The sequence below is a fragment of the Tasmannia lanceolata genome, unplaced genomic scaffold, assembly GCF_043159265.1.
Source record: "Tasmannia lanceolata isolate RefF3 unplaced genomic scaffold, GAP_Taslan_0.1 ptg000037l, whole genome shotgun sequence".
NCBI lineage: Eukaryota > Viridiplantae > Streptophyta > Magnoliopsida > Canellales > Winteraceae > Tasmannia > Tasmannia lanceolata.
The window spans coordinates 15,170,567-15,194,067 of record NW_027518714.1 but is presented as its reverse complement, the minus strand read 5'-3'; the positions used below and the strand labels follow the sequence as shown (position 1 = coordinate 15,194,067).

Below are 23,501 nucleotides of genomic sequence, written 5' to 3'. Positions count from 1 at the left end.
AGAAAGGAAATGAGGTCTTTCTTTTGAAAGAAAGACATATTTTCTTTTATACAAAACTTAATTTGGATAAATCGCATAAATCGTACGATTTACTATCGAATCGTAAGATTCATACAAATTAAGATTCAATCGTGGGATTCAAATTGTTTTGTCCAAGAATCGTAAACCGAATTGTAAATCGAACCGTAAATCGTAAGATTTTCAAAACAATGCATATGATCCTTTTATCTTGGTTACGTTTAGAATTTGTACCTAGCACTTGAAATATGAAAATGTGGCCCCCAATCCTCCATTTTTTACATAATCCATAGCAGTCGTTTTTCTTTCTTTCTTTTTTGAGCAATAATGGAAAAGAAGAATACATTGCAAAATAGAAGAGTTCAATGGGACAAGGGGGACAAGATGGGCCCAAAAAAAAAAACAGAAAAGTAACACACTAAATGAGGGGCAATTATTTCCAAATACCAAGGTTTAACCAAGCAACACCTTCCCTAGTGACAGTTTCAGTCATATCGTTGCACTCCATGCACAATTATCAATGTCAGGTAATTATGACTAAATTCACCACAGGTAAACTATCTTTGTCAGGACAGAACATCACATATGCATATATGTGCTCATGAACGTTCAAGTAGAAATTAAAAGCATATATACACACGGTTTTTTAATTAGCTGTAAAAAAAATAAACATATACACAGGTTACCAGCCTCTTTTGAGTAACTGAGCGCCCACAGCAGAAACCTTTGCCTGAACATAGCCATCAGGTGAATTTGAATGTTCCATAACAAAGCACAGGCAAAAACTGCAAAAACAAAAACAATTACAGTGATTCATATGGCTGCCAACAAGAATTAAGCTCAAGCTTTCACGCCATCAAAATAATAGACTAAATCAATTATGCCAAATTCTATATCTTATAATATCAAACAGCAATGAACCAAATAGTCAATCAAAATGTAGAAAATAGACAAATGTAGGAACAACAGTACGGTAGATGAAAGACACAAAATGGAAACAAATTAATAGCCATGATAACAAACACACCGTATCAAGCTTCCTTTATCCTCAGATGTGAGGAATCCCCATTCCCTTATCGCTGCATCTCGAATTGCAGCAGCAGCCTGAAACCTTGCATTTGGTAGCTGAGAATTTTCTGAACAAGCGTGATCATTATCGGTGTGAAATGAAGAGATCCACAAAAGACGTATACTTAGTAGCAAGAATGAAGGATAATACAGTGAAAAGGAACTGTCTACAGAGCTCAATTTTGATATTAAGATCACCCACACTCCATATTTGATAATAGAAGTACTGATAGATAATAATAATAATAATAATAGGGAAATGATTTCAGCACTCCAATGTTTTGATAAACATGCGCACCACATGTTTGTCGTGTAGTATTTAAAGGGCTTTAAGAGCTTTTTTAGAATCATAGTATTCCTCCGGTAGCCCTTTAAATACTACATGACAAAAATTGGAGCGCAGAAATCATTTCCCTATTATTATTATTATTATTATTATTGTAAAAGGACGTTCAAAGACATCCGAGAAGAGCATAAGAAGCAGAAGGAAAAATAACCTTTTGAAACTATGACCGTAAGTAAAATCATCAGTAATTTGGTGTTACCTAGAATGAATTGACATGACCGATATGGCTGAGGAGACTGGCATAAAGCCAAAATGGTGGCCTCAGCTGCTCCTGGATTCATGTGCATCTGCTAACATGAAAATAAAACATGTAAATAATGTGTAGCAGAAATGCCAGGCTAGATTTAAGAAAAGAAAAAAGAAAGCACAGAGTAGTGTCAAAACTCACCAAAAAAAAAGGAAGTGCAAGACATAATCCATAACAAATGATACACAAGCAATGGATATTGAGACACACACACACACACACACACACACACACACACACACACACACACACACACACACAAGAAAACTTGCAGTTTATAATTGTTGGTAAAGTTCATCCTTCAAGATCATCACATTATTAGCAAGGACCAAAAACACCAGCACAACAGGGCCGACAAGAAAGTTATGATTAATTTTAACACAACGAGAAGGAGCTATGAAAGCTGAAGACTAGAGACCCATCAGTTTGGTTTGTAGCATTTACAAGATTCTTTTGAAGTTCTTGGCTTCTAGATTAAAGAAGGTGCTGTCATCTCTGATATCTCTGACACAAGGAGCTTTCATTGGTGACCGCCAAATTCTGGACAGGGTTTTAATCGCCCACAAATGCACAGCTAATCTACTGTGGAAATAAGGAAGGCTTCCTTTGCAAGATCGACATTGAAAAGGAGTGTATCTCTTCAGCTTCCTTCTCGATTCTAATTAATGGGTCTACAGTTGGTTTCTTCAAAAACAGTCAAGGTTCTGACAAGGAGATCCTCTATCCCCTTTGCTTTTCACGATTGTTGAAGAAGCGCTGCGCCAGATGTTCTCAAAGGCAGAGGCAAACGAGCTATTTCGTAGAGTTACTATCCCCCCCAATATTGGTGTTAAAATATAAAAGATTAAATACTGCCCTTCTCCAACAGCTTAAGCTTTTGGAGAAGTCGGTAAGTTTCTAACATGGTATCAGAGCCAAAGGTCTCGAGTTCAAACCTCCCCGATATCAAAAAAAAAAAGGGATCCACATGCAATGGTCGGCCCAAGGTGGGACCACATGTGCCACGTGTTTCCCAAGTGGGCCACACATGAGGGAGAGTGTTAAAATATAAAAGATTAAATACTGCCCTTCTCCAACAGCTTAAGCTTTTGGAGAAGCCATTAAGTTTCTAACAATTGGTTTCATCTCCAAGTCTCCATCCTGCAATATGTTGAAGATATAGTTATATGTTGGATGCTCCAGTAAGAAGAAGTGACTCGTGCAGTTGTGCCAAGTTGATGAAGTAAAAAGAGGAAGGGGCGGACCGAATACAACTTGGGTAGAAACAGTGAGGAAAGACTTGATGGCTAGGAACATAACAGAGAACAAGACCTTGGATAGGAGGGAATGGAAGAAAATGATCCATGTAAACGAACCCAACTAGTGTCAAGATTAGACAGTCAATTTGAGCCCGGTAGATTCTTTCACCTTCTTTATGAAAATTTTCTCAAGGATTCATTAGCCAACCCGACCTAGTTTGGGATAAAGGCTCAGTTGAGTTGAGTTGAGTTGAGTTGAGTTGAGTTGGGTTGGGTTGAGAATAATAGAATATTTCTTCAAAAACAGTAATAGCATGAAGGAGCTTATTAACATCAGATCCGTATCAAAATGGTTTGAGACAGTCTCTGGGCTCAATTTCAACCTGTCCAAAAGCTCTCTGATTGGTATTAATGTTGATCATAACAGATCTAAGGAGTTGGCGACATCCTTTGGTTGCAAGGTGGGTGTTCTTCCCATTCACTACCTCAATCTTCCTCTTGGCATTCGGGCTATGTAAAAATCCCTTTGGCCTGTAGAAGTGGATAGGATTGACTCGAAACTTGCTTCGTGGAAGAAGAAATGCATGGGGTTTTTTTAATGAGGGGATGGGGTGAGATCACGCTCAGAAAATCTGCATTGGCTAATATTCCAATGTTCAAAATTCATGGAAGAGGCTAGAGAAAAACCAAAGCGACATTCTATGGGACCGGAAGAAGTCGAAGAAATTCAGGTATCTCATTAATTGGGAAGATATTTGCAGGTCGAAACATGATGGAAGACTTGGTATCATTAACGTGAAAAGAATGAATCGGGCTCTACTGGGAATATAGAATTGAAGGTATGGCGAGGAAAAATCAGCTTTGGGGAGATTTGTTATCTGTGATAAGCGTGGCAGCTCGGACAATTGTTGGTTAGCTTGGTATCCCAACAACAAAAAAGGTTCTGGTTCGTGGCACTAACCAGCTATCTGCTGGATGAGTTTGTTAAAAGCACTATATTATGCATCGGGCAAGGGAAGAAAATCAAATTCCAGGATGTATGGCTTGGAGATAAATCAATTTGAGAGCAATATCCTTTGTTGAACAGAATATCTGTTAATTCATCTGAGGTGGCTGCTCTCTCACTCAACAGCTTACTGTTCCTGCGCTCGAGTGCAAAAAACAGGGTGGGCCCACATTTTTTGGGGTGATCCGGAGCATTCATTTGGAAGGCCCTTACCAAGATAGGGTGTCCACAAAAAATCAGATCCATAGGATCGTGCTAACCCATCCAAAAGTGGAGGGGAAAAATGGGCAGATTTGTGGACAAACAGTGTGTCCATTTTTCCCTCCACTTTTGAATGGGTTAGGATCACCCTATGGATCTGATTTTTGGTACACACCCTATCAATGGAAGGGCCTTCCAAATGAATGCTTTGGATCACCCCAAAAATGTGGGCCCACATTATTTTTTTGCACTCGAGCGCAGATAAGCTCTCTCTCTCTCTCTCTCTCTCTCTCTCTCTCTCTCTCTCTCTCTCTCTCTCTCTCTCTCTCTCTCTCTCTCTCTCTGTGAACATTATATATTGCAGTATGGTGGCATAAGATGGCTCGATAACACTATCTAGTGAGAGATTATGAATCAGATAAGAAATGATGATAAGAGAACAAACAAAAACAGCTCCCTAGATTCATTAAGCATAATTCAGTGTCACTTGAAAAAGCTCTCTCCTATCAGCAACACTTCAAATGCATCCATAAAACATCAGAATAACAATTACAACTAATCAAACGCTATCGAATCAAAACATCTCTAAAAAATCAATCCGAACAAATCATAACACCAAAAAAACCGTTCACAAAACCCTAAAGTTAAATAAAAGGTGAATTGAAAAACGATTTGAAAATATTTCAGGAATCAATGAAAACGAAAGGGAAATCCATAACCAGAGCATCAAAATCTGCCAAAAATCTGTGACCTAGAGCGATTAAATAGATCTTTTAATAAAAGTGGGAATAGAAACAAAACCTGGATCGAGCTACAAGCTTGCTCGATTGAATACATGGTGGATTGAAGGTGAGAAAGATCGTCCGTTCCTCCTTCCAAAACCCTCTGCATCTCCGTTTTAGGGTTTGAGGAACGGAGATATTCGGAACAGTCGAATGAGAAATTCCTGTGAGAGTAGAAAAGAAGAAGCGGATTGTTAGAGATAGAGGAGAGAGAATTTATAGCTTTTCATTTTCTCTTTCATGTTTGGAGTTATATATTTGCTTTTTTCCCTGGGCCAACCCTTTTTCACTAAAATGGGTTGGTCGGGAAAGAAATGGGGGAACATATCATTTTGTCCGGCAAAATTTAGTGGTCCCGCCAATTTGGTGATCTAAACCGTTCATCTTGTGAGACATAAACCAGATGATCCATGGACGAAAAGATTTCACATTGGAGAACTTTAACACTCAGGTGTGAAGAAATTGTGTTCTTTCCTTTTTGGGAAATGTTATCAGCACTACTATATTTTGATGAGGGCACTCCTCACTTTATTAAAAAAGGAAGGTATGGCCAGCACCTTAGGATGATCCAAACCGTCCATTAGATGGGTCACAGCCTAAATAGGTTGAGCCGCAAAAATCATTTACATAGGTTGATCCTAACGCTCCGATCTGTATGTATGTTAGAGGGTTGATCCTCACCCTCTATAGATCGGAGGGTTAGGATCAACCTATGAAAATAATTTTTGGGGCACAACCTATTTAGGCTGTGTCCCATCTAATGGACTGTTTGGATCATCTTATGGTGCGGGCCATATAGTACTTTTAATAAAGTGAGAATGCCCTCATCAAAATAGAGTAGTGCTGACAACATTTCCCTTTTTATTTTATGGATCATTCATTTTGAAGCTATAATATGGATGGCTAGGATCATCCGAAGGAAACAAAATTGGGTCATTCCCTGTCCGTGGTGGGACCAGCAAATGAATGTTGAGCAGATTTTTTTCACCCCATCTGTAGGATTAAGCGCCCCACTTTAATGTGTTTTGACATAAAAAAGCATTAAAGTCTGCACTCTTACAACGGGTCTTTTTTTTCTGTTTTTTTTTTTCAAATCACAAGCGCTAAACTGAGGTAGAGGGTCCAAATTGTAAGTGTTCCTTATGGGTGTAAATGGATATTCGAAAATTCGATTACCGTCCGCATCCGAATCCGTTTAAAGCGAATATTATCCGAATCTGTTTCAAGCAGATATTATCCGAATCCGTTTACGAGATATCCGGCTCTTAGCGGATGCGAATCTGGTAAATGGTATATCCGATCCGTTTAACATCCGAATCCGAGAAGTAAATCATTTTTATTTATTATTAATAATATCATTAATATTTATTTTTAGTAATGACACACTATCTTTTGTTTCTATAAGAAAAGTGTATTATTTTTAGAAAAATAAAAATAAAAACAAAAATAGCCCAAACCCATTCCATCATATACAAAAAAAAAAGGAAAAACCCAAAGACCACTACCAACACTATCATCCATCCCCATCGCCTCCCTCTCTTTCTCTCTCTCTGCCTTTGTTTTAAAAGGAAGAAGAGGATCTCATATATTTTAGGGTTTGAGAGTTAATTTTGTGAAGAGAATGTAGAGGTCTAGTTTTAGGGTTTGGAAAATTCATTCGAGTAAGTAGGAGAAAAAAGATAAAGTGCTGCAATAAAATGTTCAAATTTACCGGATAAACGGATACGGATAATATCCGAATTCGAACAATATCCGACGGATACGAATTCGGTAATAGATATTAAATATCCGTCAAATCCGAATCCGAATTCGGATAGTGTATACTGTAATCGAATTCTGAAATAGCCATATCCGCTCCGAATTCGATCCGTTTACACCCCTAGTGTTCATCATAAGAGGAACACGGGCAACGGATCTTTGGCGGTCCAACTTTGAGAAAATCACAATTAACCATATGGATTGAAATTGAAACAGTAAAGGGAACGTACCGAAAGCCGAATATCGTTTTACTATCACTGGAAGGATTCCATTTCAGTATTTCTCCTCACTCCACAACAGACGGTGATGAGGACCGACTTCCTCTCTCTTTTTGTCGTGGATTGCAAAGAGAAGGATGTAGAAATTGTTGTGTGCAAGTAGGGACCGGATGAGAGAATAAATAGACATTTATGGGAAAAAACACAACTCCTCATCACGCTGGTTCCCTCCCCAAAAGTCTCTTATATTTACACCCCTTCTTTTATGGCTTTTCACTTAATGCCTTTTCACAAAACCAACTAACAAAATGATCTAAGTCGCTGATCTTGCACATGCCACATCCACCGTTAGGATAATTTCCTAACATTCTCCCACTTGGCCAGCAAGATCTTTGAGCCAAACATAAGGATCATATCTTTAAGTTAGTTAGATAATAAATACAACATTCAGTTTAGCAAAAACTACCAACAATAAACCATGTAACCATTGGGTCACCAACTCTACCTAATAGCCTACCCCACGATTATATCATTAGTAATACTTACTAACATGAATGTAAACGCATACATGCATAAGATGTAAATATGGTCCAAAACAGTCTACAAACATTCTACCTCTTACTCACAATCCATTTACGTAATGTGCACAAAATTGAGCGGTAGAAAACAATATATATCAGAATCATAAAATAAAATGTGATCACAACAGTGTATCTCAATACCTACTGCAGACTCCCACTGTCATAGGCTGTCAAAAGTGTCAACCAACCTTATGCACGCTACATGCTCTCTGAAGAGCTTTGGTGACAAGCCCTCAGTCAAAGGATCCGCCAACATAAGTGCGGTGCTTATGTAATACACACTGATTCTAAACTTCCTCACGATTATATGTCAATACATTGACCCCATTACTTGATTTGTCGTTCTTGGAATTGTAAAACCGCAGCGGAATTATCGCAATACATTCTCAATAACTTGTCGACTATCAACAAGATAAAACCCTGAGACAAAATTCCGCGACTTCAATGCATAGTACAAGGCCTTGAAGTACACAATAAACTCCGTACCCAAGGTGGAAGCAACTGAGTGTCAATTTGACATTCTTCCACGATTTAGGACTTTCTGCAAAATATACCAGAGCATAACTCTAGGTGTTCCGACAACAGTCGGAATTAGATTAACCAATCACACTAGGGTTATCTCATTTACTTTATGTGAGCATTAAACATTTAGTTCCTTACAGACAATATATAACATTTTGGCAAATTTCCAATAATCCATACATAAATAACATTGGTACTTTCTAAATTTGCCCACCATATAAGTTATACACAGATAGGTGCAGATTTAAACATTCAATAGACCCCAATTGCGAAACTATTAGGGAACCTCTTTATATTCTCCTATAATGAATTGATCCTGGGACCTTGTAACTGACTGAATATATCACCCTTAACTATAGGAACACTACAAATTGAGTAATTTATCCACGTTCAATACTTAGGACTTTACCAAGATAGGCTTTCTACAATTTCAGCAATCCTCGAGTCCCAACTAGGTGAATCTAAACTCATATTATGTAGGATGCTTCACCTGAATTATTTTGTATGAATATCATTGAACATGGCTAAGTAGTACTAGCAAGTAGTATACCATCAACACATAACACGAGAAAAATAATATTACTCCTCTGACCTTAAGATATATCCATTATGCTGTGACAATTCCTTAAAACTTAACATAGAGAGTACTTGATGAAACTTTATGTACAATTGTCGGGAAGTCTGCTCTAAACCTTAAGCAGAATCTCTAAGTCTACAGACTATGTGCCTCTTTCCTTAGCCTCAAGGATTGTTCGGTAGTCGTCACCACCGAAACATCTATAATGTGGGTTGTTAACTTATATGTGTCTTTTAATGTTCCAATGAGCATTGGTACCACCTTCTCTTGGATCACCAGTACCAGTACTACAATCTGGTTCTCCTTAAAGGTGATTTTACTAAAAACACTACACTCCCACTAAGGTCACCATCCTTTAGAAGTCTTGGCACATTTAATCCCGACAATATACGTACTATGGGTCAATCAACAGAACCTAAAACCCTTAAATACTTTAAGATAATCTTTGAAATTGCAACTTATGGTCATAGAGCTTTATCACTATATTCGTGGGTTATAAACTTTTGCCTCATGTAAACAACCCAAAGTTGCATGTTTCCCAATTTCAGCTTCCTTATGACCCATAAATCTTAAAGGGTCTTAGGCACAGCCTTACTTGGATCACAAAATACATGGGTGTTTTAAGAGTTTTAACCCACAATCTTAGGCAACAGAGAGTTGCATAAATGACCCTTATTGTTTTGATCGTTTATGTCAAGTTAATTCTCGACTCTTACCTTGTAGATCATAAACAAAGATAGGGCCTCCTACTTCTGATTAGAGAGACATTTAAATATGGCTAGAAAATTTAACCAAAAGGGTAACACCTTCCGCCACCAACTGTCAGAGTCCAAAGATCCAAGATGTCATTGTGAATGACCTTTAGTAGATCAATACTCCTGGTGACACCCTAAACCGATTAATCTTTGTATATTTCTCCTTCAATGTACCCCGTATCATTGTTTAAATCGGTAAAATCAAGTGAATCTAGAATTCTTCTTTTACCCAACTATCCTCAGATATGTGGTTAAAAAACTTAAGCCACTGATTGGATAAATTCTTGTTCATGCGATTTCATTTATTTATAACAATACTGATTATCTCATTCTAATGCAAGGTGAGCCAAGTCTGACCTTGAGAGAAGTGCAATAAAAGTCAATAAGGATTGTCCTGAAGAGAACCAGAATCACTAAATGAGAAATGAAAAACTAGAGAGAATCCATTATACTTTAAGACCTTGATTCATAGCCAAAGGAATCAAGTTTTTCTATAATAAGGTTTATAGTTCATATGAAACCAAAATTTCAGAAAAGAGTGGCGAGTAATAATGGATTCAACAGCCACCTTTATTCTATTTCCCGATATAATGGTATACTCTCATCTACTAAGCACCTAACTCGCACCAAGACCTCACATAGAATTCTAAATGTGAATAGTAATGCCTTAATCTATTCACAAATCATTTTCTGGAGTACTTAGGAAATAGAAATCATAATATACAAAGATATTGTATTAATTCCAGTCCATATCGAACTTAAGGGATCCATACTTTATGTGTCATTTATTATTCAAGATAATGGCACTTGATACCAAGTTCACTCTCTTTAATTGATAATGCTAAGACTATTCTATATCTTCAGGACTCTAATGTTGCCATTTAAAATAACCAAGAGGTGTGTCGAAAGTGAGCACAACCAAGGTTCCGAATCTAAAGCCTTTCAAAGTGTGCTCAAAACTACAACTTTGGTGAATATACTTTAAGATTATCAAAACACATCATAAGGGCATTTACAAGTGCTTCCAATGATCCTCTAAAATATTCACTAACTACATTCAAGAACTCCTTTGCATTTTCGAGTCTTAAAAACATCTCGAATTGCATAAAAAATGGAGGTCTATCATTACTACTAGAGTGATACTAACATTGAACTCCCACTATTCATAAGCATCTTTTAGATGTGGGTTTAGTGAGTCTGTCATTCAATGATACATAGTCTAGCCTTTTGTAGTCTTGAATTATGCAGATCTATTCCATCACTTGCTAAGGTTTCTAACCCACTAAAGTACTCAACATAATCGGTATCTAGAAAAGACACTAAGATACCAACAACTTCAATGTCACAGACACAGACTTGCAGTTCCAAACATGCTCACTTCGTATAACACCTATTCAGTCCACAAATGGAGTTTAATTAACTCAATCCACGATTTTAATCAATCCAACTGAAAAAATGACTAAAATGTATAAAATCATGATGATACATAAGTGTGCTTCTAATTAAATACCATATGTGCCATCGTGGGCCGTCCGTTGGGTCGTGCCATGATGCAGAATTGCTTTCTACTTTAGAAAACACAATACCATGATTATGAAAAGACACCGGTGTATCACTGTGGGTCGTCCGTTGGGCCGTGCCACGGCACACAATTGGTTCTCACATACAATACTCAGTCAATCTATCTTAAGGGAAAATTAGTTAGATTGCCCAGAATCACAAAAAATGTGACCCCGACGAAACATCAGACGTGTCATTGTGGGTCGTCCGTTGGGCCGTGACACAACACACAAACGATTTTCAATTCAAGAAATCACAACACTGTGATTCTGGCGAGACACCAGGCGTGTCACCATGGGTAGTCCGTTAGGCCGTGCCACAACACACAATTGGCTCTCCCATGAGACCAACTAGGGCCAGATAACCTTATACTTGAAGCGCACATCACCGTTGGGCAGAAGCATAACCCAAAACTAGGTTACCCAGGCCTAGCCCTCTCACACCGCCTATTTGTGCAAAACAACAGTCATCCATTGGGCTAAGTGTTGCTCTTGGACAAATAGTCGTAATTGAAAGTGGTTCATAGTCCATAAATGTGTCATTGTATGCGACACGGTTCTCAAAATTAACCATTTAACCTTAAGCGATTTCGTTTCCCAGTCGGAATCGCAGTTTTTTGTTCATTCATTTAGTGACCAATCATAACAAGATATAGTTTAATTTCAACTAAAAATAATGAACAACGTAATAAACTTGTGTATACGAAACCAACTTTCAAGTTCCATGATCAAACATAATTCAATGTTTTAGGTTTTGAAAATATACACTATCAGTTTATTATAACCATAAGCTTGGGTTTTAAGCATATCTGGCATGAACAAATGTGCATTCAAGTTAAAAGTTAAGTTCCGTATATGATTTCAACTAATCATTTTAACCCTTAAGTTATATGCAAAACATAAAGCATATAAACAACATATAGGGGTTCTTAAGTTAAGAATTAGAAACCAAAGGTGTTCATTGAGTGAGTTTTAATCGTTAAACAACATCAAAACTTTACATAGCTGGGTCTCCATGGCATTTAGTTAATTCTTTAAGAGTTTGAAATCAAAATTAAACTCAAGGCCCACTTTAAAAAACCCAAAAGTTATAAAATTATACTGGAATTTTAAAATCCAGACTCCGAACACCAAAACAGACCTTGGAAACGGGTTCGGAATGGTCTAACCCAAGTCCAAAACCCCAAAATATTTGACTTAAAATCAAACTTACAAAACCAAAAGTCTTGATTTTACACTGTAACTATATCATACAGTGCTTAAATACCAAAAATGACCTCAAAAGTGCTCAAATGGCAAAATGATAGCAAAAATGGTTTCAAAGGGTTGCAAAACGTTCGGAACCAGTTTTACTTGGGCTAAAACCCTAAAATATTTGACTCAGAAACCAACTTGAAAAATCAAAAGTTTTTGAATTTACACTATACCTATATGATACTAATACCAAATGCTAAAACTGACCTAAAAATGGATTCAGAAGGGTGCAAAACCTCCATAACCGATATAATCTGGCCAAAAATCTCACAAAAATGGGCCAAACCGAGTTAAACACATATTTGGGCCGTTTGGGCCTATGGGCCGGTTCAGGTCAGGTTGGGCCAAGAGGTTTGGTGGGCTTTGAGGGTCTACTGGGCCCTTTTTAATTGAAAAGCCCGTTGCGGATCCTTGATGAGCCCGGGCGGCCCGCCAAGCTCGACACTATTCATCGTATTCTTCATTAAAATAGTGAAAATTCCAGCAAAATTCGAAAAAACACTCAAAGTTCGATTTATTATTGCGGCTTCGTTTGAAGTCCGATTGAGGCTCACAATACTCCATTGGACGCGTCTCTCGACGAACTTCGCAACCACACCGGAAATCTCTGGTCGGACAAGCCGGTCGCCGGTGGCACACTGTTTTCCGCCGAGGTCCAAAACTTCCCAAAAAGTTGAAATTTTCATCTTTAAATCGTTGCCAAACGCAATCCAGACATCGGATCGACGAACCGTTTGTTGCGTTAGATTCATGGGAACACAAGCAACGTTTTAGTGCCATTTAATCATCGATCCGACTTCAGAATTGATGGCGGCACTCAAAATACAAGTTTTCACAAACCCTATTTCAATCACTTTAATGCGATTTTCTCGCCGGAACCGTGGCTCTGATGCCACATGTAAGTGTTCATCATAAAAGGAACACGGGCAACGGATCTTTGGCGGTTCAACTTTGAGAAAATCACAATTAACCATATGGATTGAAATTGAAACAGTAAAGGGAACATACCGAAAGCCGAATATCGTTTTGCTATCACTAGAAGGATTCCATTCCGGTATTTCTCCTTACTCTACAACAGACGGTGATGGGAACCGACTTCCTCTCTCTTTTTGCCGTGGATTGCAAAGAGAAGGATGTAGAAATTGTTGTGTGCAAGTAGGGACCGGATGCGAGAATAAATAGACATTTATGGGAAGAAACACAACTCTTCATCACGCTGGTTCCCTCCCCAAAAGTCTCTTACATTTACACCCCTTCTTTTATGGCCTTTCACTTAATACCTTTTCACAAAACCAACTAACAAAATGATCTAGGCCGTTGATCTTGCACATGCCACATCCACCGTTAGGATAATTTCGAAACACAAATCGCCATCTATTTCTTGTTAGTTCGCCCCTAATCATGCCGAGTTTAGTCCGGATCAATGCATAGCCGAAACTTAAGTCAGAGAATTGTACCCAGACTCACCTCAATCTCGCATTCCTCGGCTCTCTTTCGTTCTTCCAATTCCTCAACAGCTTCAAGAGCAAAGATTCAGTTGGAACCTATTACAGACTGTAAGTTGGCCGCTCATCTCATTAGACCATTTTTAAATGAATGCAATTCAGTCCAGTCCCACCAATTGTTCGATGAAATGCCTAAACGGGGAGCCGAAAACATATCAACTACTTTGGAAGAAACTAAAGAGCTAAAAGGAAATAATCAGATGGGTTTGATTCCAGACCCACATATCTACACCCATCTGTTAAGATCCTTGTTAGAAGAGTGCAACTCAGTCAAATCCCACCAATTTTTTGATGAAAAGCCTCAACGAATAGCCCGGGTTTTAAAAAACAGTAAGGTTCTCCATGCCCAGACCCTGAAATTTGGGTTCTGGTTGATTGGGAATATTGGAAATGCCCTTGTGGATTTGTATGCTAAATGTGGCCATCTGGGTCTTGCTCTAAAAATGTTCAACCAACTTGAAGAGAAAGACGGGACTGCTTGGAACTCTATACTGTCTGCTTACTCAAGACATGGATTGATAGAAGAGACTGTTTGGGCTTTTGCGTCTATGTGGAATTCTAACGCTTGTCCAAATCAATTTACATTTGCAATAGTTCTATCCGCTTGTGCAAAATTGATGTCTCTTGGCTTTGGTAAGCAATTACATTGTAATGTTATTAAGATGGGATTCGAATTGTATTCTTTCTGTGGAGGCTCTCTGATTGATATGTATGCTAAATGTAACCGCATGATTGATGCTTGCAAGGCGTTTGATAAAATTATAGACCCTGATATGGTTTCTTGGACTGCTATGATTGCCGGATATGTTCGTATTGGTTTGTCTGAGGAAGCACTTGAATTGTTTTTAAAAATGCAGAGACTAGGTGGTAAGCCAGACCAGGTTATGTTTGTGACTGCTATAACTGCTTGTGTTAGTTTAGGCAGGCTTGAAGATGCTCGTGATCTTTTCACCCAAATGCCTATTCCGAATGTTGTTGCTTGGAATGTGATGATTTCGGGGCACGCCCATAATGGATGTGGCATTGAAGCTCTTCTTTTCTTTCAAGAAATGAGAGAAACTGGTGTTAAACCTACTCGGTCGACTTTAGGAAGTGTGTTGAGTGTTGTTTCCAATCTGAAGGCTCTAAGTCAAGGCCGCCAAGTTCATTCCGAGGCGATTAGACTAGGTTTAGAATCAAACGTTTTCGTGGGAAGCTCATTGATCAACATGTACGCCAAGTGTTGCATCATAGATGATGCGAGAAAAATGTTTGATACATTGAATGAAAGAAATATCGTCCTTTGGAATGCAATGCTTGGAGGTTATGCACAGAATGGGCTTCCAAACAGAGTCATGGAATTGTTTTATGATATGAAAGGTTGCGGCTTTTCATCCGATGAATTCACCTACACAAGCGTTCTTAGTGCATGTGCTTGCCTAGAAAGTCTAGAAATGGGACGGGAAATACATTCGGTTATAATCAAGAGTGGGTTAGAGGAGTGTGTGTTTGTAGGAAATGCTGTTGTTGACATGTATGTGAAATCCGGAGCTATAATAGATGGGCGGCATCAATTTGAGTTGATTCAGAATAGAGACATTGTTTCTTGGAATGCTATCATAGTTGGGTACGTCCATGACCAAGATGAGAATGAGGCACTAATTTTGTTTCATAGGATGATGTTGGATGGAATTGTGCCTGATGAAGTTTCCTTGGCCACTATACTCAGTGCTTGTGCTAATCTTCAAGCGCTCGAACAAGGAATGAAAGTTCATTGCTTATCCGTAAAGTGTGGTTTTGAATTGAATCTCTATGCAGGGAGCTCCCTTGTTGACATGTATGCAAAATGTGGGACTTTGGAGGCTGCTAGTAGGGCTCTTTTTCAGATGCCCGAGCCAAGTGTGGTCTCAAGGAATGCTCTGATTGCAGGTTATGTTCAGAACAACAATGGAGAGGCAGCGTTTAATTTATTTCGCCAAATGCAGGCCGAAGGACTAAAGCCATCTCAGTTCACTTTTGCCAGCATTTTGCCGGCATGTGGTGGCTCTTCTCGACTGAATATAGGAAGGCAGATTCACTGTTATAGTCTAAAGTCATGCCTTTTATATGAGGATGCCTTCTTGGGGATCTCACTCCTCAGCATGTATTTGCAGTCCTTGAGCAAAGAAGAAGCAAATAAGCTGTTTTGGGAGATACCCGACAATAACAACACAGTGTCATGGACTGCTATAATATCAGGACACGCACAAAATAATAACAGCGAGGAAGCTCTTAGTTTATTTAGCAAAATGCGTTATTATGGTGCCAGACCAGATCAAGCTACTTTTGCCAGTGTCCTTAGAGCTTGTGCTTGCTTAGCTTCCCTGAGGGATGGAAGAGAAGTTCATTGTCTCATCATTAAGACTGGCTTTGATTCAGATGAATATACAGGTAGTGCACTTGTAGACATGTATTCTAAGTGTGGGGATGTGAGAGGTTCTATGCAAGTTTTTGATGAGACGAGCAATAAACAAGATGTTATTTCATGGAACTCTATGATCGTTGGATTTGCGAAGAACGGCTATGCTGATGACGCCCTTAGGGTTTTCAACCAGATGCAGAAAGGGCAAGTGAAACCTGATGATATCACATTCCTTGGTGTTCTCACTGCGTGTAGTCATTCAGGGCTAGTGTCTGAAGGCCTTGAATTTTTTGATTTTATGCAGAGTAAGTATGGGATTCAACCAAGGGCTGATCACTATGCGTGCATAATTGATCTCCTTGGCCGCAGCGGTTATATTGAACAAGCAGAGGAATTTATCAACAACTTGCCGTTCCAACCTGATGGTGTAATGTGGGCCACCCTTCTTGCTGCTTGTAGAATACACGGAAATTATGTACAGGGGAAGTGTGCAGCTGAAAAGCTCATTGAGTTGGAGCCTCAAAATTCTTCACCATATGTGCTTCTTTCTAACATGTACGCTGCGTCCGGAAACTGGGATGGGGTTAAATCAGTGAGGAAAGCAATGAGCGAAAGAGGAGTAAGGAAGTTGCCTGGGTGTAGCTGGATTGTAGTGGGTAATAAGACAAACTTATTTGTTGCGGGGGATAAATTCCATCCTATCGCAAGAGACATATATATGGTTTTGCAGGGATTGACGGCGCTGATAAGTGAAGATGGCTATGTTGCTGGACTTGATTTAGCTTTGCATGGCGAAGATTGAGAGAGGCCTTCTAATCTACAAATGTCTACTTGAGCTGAGTGGAACCAAACTCTCAGTTGGTTCTGAAGCAGAAAGGCTGCAACCATGGAAACAGTTGACATAAGCTATGTGATGGCTAGTTTGGAGAGTTTCTAACTGGGTGAAGCCTATGTGTTTGGAGCTTTCTATCCGCATTAGTTGGATCCTTCAATTCTCTTTCCTCTTTTGGCCATATTCAGTTCATACCACTACCTATTCGGTCCCATTTTTGAGCTGTGCCTGATTTTTTGCTCTCTTATTATTTTTGGAAAGTTATGAGGCTGCAAAAAAGCTATTGTCAGCCAATGGGAAAGGAATTTAATAGAGCGAGGAATGCCATTATGTGAACAAGAGATGCTATTGAAGGCTATTGAAGACAGGTGTGAGCAGGTTTGTGTTGTTCCGCTGTCTGTTCATCTTTTCTAGTAGTCAATGAACATCTCATCTCTATCAAGATCTTGGAACTGTGCAATTGAAGTGAGCACTTCAGATTATGACTAGGAGAAGCTGCAATACTTCAGGAAATGCACTTTCTGCTTACTTGGACCCATTTGAAAAGGGGGCTTGACATGCTAGGTAGTATTTTACTAGAACAGCTTCTCATATCTTGGATCTAAATTTTGTGTTTCCTCAATGAAAAACAACATGTATGAGCCACACCCCATTATTTAATGTATATTCATCATCCACCGGACATTACGGAATGGATCTCGGGACAGTCTGATGTCATATGATCTTAAACCAAATTGGTGTACAGTTTATACCAGAATGGAAGGACATTAACTACTAGGTATGATAGGTTATGATATTAAAGATTTGTTTAGCTACATTAGTTGGGAAATATGTGGCACTTGGGTTAGTTTCTTGACGACTCAATTTCTTATAAACATGAAAAATTTCACACCTTATGCTTAGTTTTTATTAAGATTCTGAGGTTAGTGTGACAGTGCCAATGGCTTCTGCTTCTAGTGTTCTTTGTATTTTACAATAACAATGAATTTTTAAAGAGAGTTAGTTTGTATCGGACTTTTTATTCACTCTATTTGGTTGATTACTGGATATGCTTCTAGAATTATGACTGACAGTTGTAACAAATGAAGTCCCATTACTGTATCTCGCCATTGCACCGGCCGTCTGTCTCATAAGCAGCATCACTAGTGAATTTAACTCACAAGCAGAAAGTGCATTTCCACCTTGAAAAGGACTGCTGTTGACCTGCACCTAACTTTCTCGCCTTCATGGTAACCATGAAAATCCTAGCTGCTAGTTGATAGTTAATTGAGTCCTACATTGTGGGTCTTAAATTAACGACTGGAATTGTGTAAATAAAAATGGACTATCTGGTTACACAACACAGAATTTTGGCAAATATCACTTTTCTTCATCATGCTCTGTCACTAAATCCTCCTACTAATGTTGCAATGTGATTATATAAGATCAGCAACCCTTTTGTTTTCATTTCCAGGGATTATTATGTTTATAGAAGATGAAGCTTAAAGCATAATGCCATTCTTTGAAGACATCTTTCTGAGATCCTTATTTTGTTTAAAAAAAGAAGTCTACTGCACTATTTGCATGTATCATGAGACCCAGAGTACCACCCGGATTGCAGCTTCAATGCAGATATGGAGAAGTGTTTATAAAATCATTTTTGTTAAAAAAATTATAATCTGTAAAATGATCCACCATTTGTCATATATCTGGCTGAATTTTGCAATTAACAGATTTCTTTGTTATACAGCCGGCTGATTATATAATTTATTAAATGCTTTAACGAGCTTCATCAGATGCTCATTAAAGCAACTGGGGATGCATGGGCAAAATTCATTGCTTGCCTCAGGGAGGGCGCTCTATATTTGCATAATCTTATTATTTTACTTGTTATATAGTCAATTGAGTTTTGAAATTAACATATTTCTTCGCTTCGTGTAAATTAAACAGAAAATACTTCAGTATGCTCCTGCAAACAGGATCTCAGTAAAGGCAGCAATGGGTCATCCTTATTTCAACAGCCTTGACAAGTCCCAGTACTAACCCTTGCTTCCAAGGTATTTGATTAGGTTCTGCAAGGATTACTTACATCTCTCTCCTCAGGGACTTACAAGAGCGGGAGAATTCCCTATCTGCTTTTGGTATATGCTTTGGTGTAATCTTTGTTGCTTATTCTCTTAAGATGCTGGAGCTTTTGCTCTGAAGAGGTGATGTATCAACTATGTTATCGATTCTGTAATTTCTGATCTTTTCTAATTGCAATGATATTGTTCATTTGGGAGGCTGTTGGGTGACTTCAACGAGTAATCTTCCAATACAAATTTCGCATACTGAAATGCAAGCTACTAGTCAGTTTTCATGGGGAATTATCCAGTTTGATTGTTCAGAATACGATCATACTATATTCAATTGTTATCCAGGATTATTAAAGCCCTTGAATTTCTATTATTTTGCATAGATAGCCTATGCACATGGGTAGGTGCAACTTAAAACACAGATCTGAGGCATCAATAGAAGCTCGGCCTATCACTGTGTTTTGATTGGATTCACGCTGTTTTTTGGGTAGAAGCTGATCTGAAATTTAATATGCTGCCGGGGGTTTATTCGTGAGCATATATCGGTTGCATGTAGCTGTTGCATTAGAGAAAGCTGCACAGTTTGAAGAATATTTATTTTAAGAGGAAGCTGTATCCGAATTTTGATTTCTACTCGGGCTTAATCTATAGGTACATCTCAAAAAATTGCTTATTTTTTCCACTTCTGATTGTTGCCCACAAATGAGATGTTTATTGATCAAGGCAATGGGATTTCCCCCAGAGGTTTTTTTTTTAATGTGGCCAACTTGGTTAATTGAGCACTAAGAAAAAAAGCAACTTGGGTAATTGATGAGCTAATACAGATGTTTGATGGGTTAACACTTTGTTGAAAATAGAGCCTACCTAAATATTTTTAATCTCATTCTGCTAATTCCTTTGGGGTACTGTTGGAGTTGTTTTCCATGTTTTGTTTCTTTGGATTTCATTCATTTTCGTATTTATTTGGTCATTCTTCTGTATTTTTGCTGGGATCATATGCACATCAACAAGCCCGATCACCTCTGCTTAGAAGTTTACTTTGGATTTGGTTTTAGAACCGACATTGTACATTGACAATCAAAATGGACAGAGGCAATTACTATGAGACAAGCATGTTCTGTCTCAAAAATGGAGCAAGCTAGCAAATGTATCAACAGAAATAAAGGACTGTTGTAGAAGTACGAAAGCCTTATCAGATCAAGGAAATTTTCAATTCTCAGTCCGACCATGTTTTACTGGCTTGTTAAAATGTATGAGCTCCTTATTAACTCTAATAATTCTATTTTATTTGTTATTTGGATATTGCAGGCGCTTGTTCAGTTGACGCATTTTGGATGGAATCCAGTGCGATTTTGATTCGACAATCCAGTAGAAACAAATTCCGTCGTTTTATTACCGCACTTCAACCCCATGAGAAAATGACGTGGCTTTCCACCCATCCGACGTGGCTTTTCACTTTCTGTCTTTCAAAATTGGGCAAATCGTGCGGATACCTTCCCCTCGATTCTCGCAAACACGGTGATAGAACAATTCTCCATGGCAAAATCGACAAACACTTCTCTCCTCTTCATCCTTCTGCTTGAGCATTCCTCCTTCTAGATCTGGTAAATGAAACCCAACCCTCTTGCTACTTTTTCATTTTTGGTTTTAACATTTGGGTGTTTTTTTCTTACGATTTCATGCGGGGCAAAGCAAACCCAAACCCAAATGTCGTCGAGAGTTTCATAGTTCCACAACCCATTTTGGATTTGTGGGTTTTTGTTTCGTTTGGGTTTTTTTCATTTGGGTTTGTACATTTGGGTATTTTTTACATTTGTTATTTCATACAGAGTAAAGCAATCCCAAATCAAATTCCATCTAGAGTTTCACAGTTCCACAACCCATTTTGGGTTTGTGGGTTTTTTTTCCATCTGTTTTTTGTTAATTTGGGTTTTAACATTTGGGTATTATATTGAGATTTCATGTAGGGTAAAGCAAACCCAAACTCACAAACGCTCGACAGTTTCACAATTCCACAACCCATTTTGGTTTGTGGTTTTATTTATTTATTGGGGGTTAGCATTCAAACCCTCATGCTATGTTTGGTTGCTGGGTTTTTTTTGTTCCCGGGAGTTATGTGGGAGAAAAAAATACCCTGGGAGATAGGTGGGGAAAAAAAAGTCCTGGAAGTATCCTGGTAAAATAAAAATCCCATGTTTGGTTATGTGGGAGAAAAAAATACCCTGGGAGATATGGTGGGAGAAAAAAAAACCTTTGTTTGGTTGCTTGAACTGTTGGGTAGAAAAAAATTCTTCTCAAGCTTATTTTTGGTTCCTGAGTTTATTTTTGTTCCTGGGGTTATCTTGGGATGGGATGAAAAGGCAATCATTACAAAAGTGGGATTAAAAAATTCACCCCACAAGTAATCATTACAAGAGTGGGATTAAAATAAACCTACTGCTAAAAGGCAACCAAACATGGGATGGGACCAAAATTTAACTTACTCTCCCACAAAACTCCCAGGCACAAAAGAAACCCAGCAACCAAACAGAGCATCAAGAGTTTCACATTGTATTTTGCGGGGGTTAGCATTCAAACAGAAAAACATATTTTGTGGGAATTACAATCCTAGATCACCTAATCTGTCGTATTTATGATTCCTTCAATATGTATAGGGAAATGATAATTGTGTCCCTTTTCATCACATGGGACACCCAACTGCAATGTACGTGTCAATCAAATCCGTTGAATCCTTCTGACGTGAAGTACATCAGCCCCTCTACAGTCATTGATACACTGCTGCTCGGTGTCCCTAGTGACGAAAAGGGGTGCATTTATCATTTCCCTGTGTTAGTTGTTTTAGTATTACAATTATATGTGAAATATAGATATGGACAGGACTTTGTTAGCCAGCATGATGAATCAAATTACGGAAGGGAATAAAGTGTTGAATGAATTCGGACATGGCATATACTAATGCCGTCCTCGATATCAACAATGCCTACAATTTGACCCTTACCATATTCCATATCAATAATAGGTTGAAAACCTTGAAGAACAATAAAAAGCAAGTGAAGACAATCTTAGAACAATGTGGGTTTGGTTGGGATTCAACAACCAGGATATTTTTTGTATCCAAAGAAGTGAGAACAACATATGTTACGGTATGCACGTTTATGTCGTTCTTCTATATTGTTCAATGTAGTCTCATCCTGAAAAGATGAGAAATCTTGACACGGCGACATAATTTATTCGAGGAATCCCAGATAGTTTTTGGGGAGGATTACGCTAATGGACAGTGAGCCCGTTCACAAGGATCAGTTAGCACAGGTATTGACAGCAGTGATTAGGTGCCACCGCCCACATCTTGACGCGAAGCGCCGTGAATGGGTATATTTGAAGATTCTGTGTAGTCTAGTAGTGTATTATGATTTGACATGGATGCATTATAGTAACTCAAACCTTATTTGCTTATCTCTGGACCGTATGCTGATAGTATAATATTGGACTATGTGGGTGACAATACGTTTTGTTGGTACACTCATTTGTACCTCGACAATCCTTTGATTATGTTACTTTTTTTCTCTAGTTGTTTTGACATTACATGTATGGTGGCTCTACTTTGGATGTTTATAACTGCAATGGATGTGGTACATTTTCCAGGGAATTTCCAGCCTGACAGAACACCAGAATATTGTTTCTAGGATTTTTCCGCAACTTTCCATCCAACTTTGTAGGCAACAGAACACCCAAATTCCCATTTTCAGCAACTTTCCAAACAATAAAAACGTAGATTCTAGGCTTTCTTTTCCTTTATTTTCCAGTTCTTTTCCATTTGCCATGTCACTTTACTTTTCATTCCTTCCCTTTCTCGCACGGATTTAGCCATTAAATGGAGCCTTATGCTCTGTTTGGTTGCCGGGTTTTTTTTGTTCCCGGGAGTTATGTGGGAGAAAAAAATACCCTGGGAGATAGGTGGGAAAAAAAGAGTCCTGGAAGTATCCTGGTAAAATAAAAATCCCATGTTTGGTTATGTGGGAGAAAAAAATACCCTGGGAGATAGGGTGGGAGAAAAAAAAACCTTTGTTTGGTTGCTTGAACTGTTGGGTAGAAAAAAATTCTTCTCAAGCTTATTTTTGGTTCCTGAGTTTATTTTTGTTCCTGGGGTTATCTTGGGATGGGATGAAAAGGCAATCATTACAAAAGTGGGATTAAAAAATTCACCCCACAAGTAATCATTACAAGAGTGGGATTAAAATAAACCTAGTGCTAAAAGGCAACCAAACATGGGATGGGACCAAAATTTAACTTACTCTCCCACAAAACTCCCAGGCACAAAAAAAACCCGGCAACCAAACATAGCATTAGGGAAAAAGAAAAAAAAAACTATTAACCTTATCGGTTGAGGACGTGTTTGGATTGCAGAATTTTTCTGGAAAAGTTTGGAAATGAAAAATACTTTTGAAAGTTCATACTTTTTAAACGCAAGAAAGAAGATATAACTTGAACCAACCTTTTTTAATTTTTACTAAAAAGACGTTGAGTTTATGGCAATATCCCTCTAATTTAACCATAATCATATCATTTCCCTCTAAATAGCGGAAAGAAACAAAATTCTCAA

The 23,501-nt window shown here is 38.3% G+C and overlaps 2 protein-coding genes across 21 annotated transcripts in view; one reads left to right on the top strand and one right to left on the bottom strand.

Moving 5' to 3' along the window:
- Positions 1 to 5,120, bottom strand: part of LOC143861892 (exportin-4 protein) — a 51,794-nt gene extending 46,674 nt beyond the window's left edge. For 5 of the 11 annotated variants that reach the window (XR_013240059.1, XR_013240060.1, XM_077372853.1 and 2 more), the window contains exons 1-4: positions 4,926 to 5,120; positions 1,632 to 1,719; positions 1,046 to 1,154; positions 705 to 803 (exon numbers count right to left, since the gene is read on the bottom strand). Coding sequence is in view for 6 of the 11 variants with exons in the window: in XM_077372853.1 (XP_077228968.1) it covers positions 705 to 803; positions 1,046 to 1,154; positions 1,632 to 1,719; positions 4,926 to 5,015 (386 nt within the window). In the remaining 5 variants the exon portion in view is untranslated. The remainder of the gene's footprint in view (positions 1 to 704; positions 804 to 1,045; positions 1,155 to 1,631; positions 1,720 to 4,925) is intronic. The other 6 variants (XR_013240057.1, XR_013240058.1, XM_077372850.1 and 3 more) reach the window with 4 other exon arrangements.
- Positions 5,121 to 13,341: 8,221 nt separating this feature from the next.
- On the top strand, positions 13,342 to 22,538 carry LOC143860766 (Pentatricopeptide repeat (PPR) superfamily protein). 10 transcript variants are annotated; one of them, XR_013239806.1, is made up of 4 exons: positions 13,342 to 17,625; positions 18,777 to 19,552; positions 20,210 to 20,505; positions 22,086 to 22,538. XR_013239806.1 is itself a non-coding variant. In XM_077371581.1 (1 exon), the coding sequence occupies exon 1, from the start codon at positions 13,554 to 13,556 to the stop codon at positions 16,815 to 16,817; it is 3,264 nt and encodes a 1,087-aa protein (XP_077227696.1). In that variant the 5' UTR covers positions 13,342 to 13,553; the 3' UTR covers positions 16,818 to 17,858. The 10 variants fall into 10 exon arrangements, 1 of the variants encoding a protein (XP_077227696.1); XR_013239804.1 differs by having other exon boundaries at positions 21,921 to 22,538; XR_013239803.1 differs by having other exon boundaries at positions 21,790 to 22,538.
- Positions 22,539 to 23,501: the final 963 nt, after the last annotated feature.

Bases quoted from the DNA above. Each gene is read 5' to 3' on its own strand.
- LOC143860766 (XM_077371581.1), top strand. From the start codon at position 13,554: ATGCATAGCCGAAACTTAAGTCAGAGAATTGTACCCAGACTCACCTCA.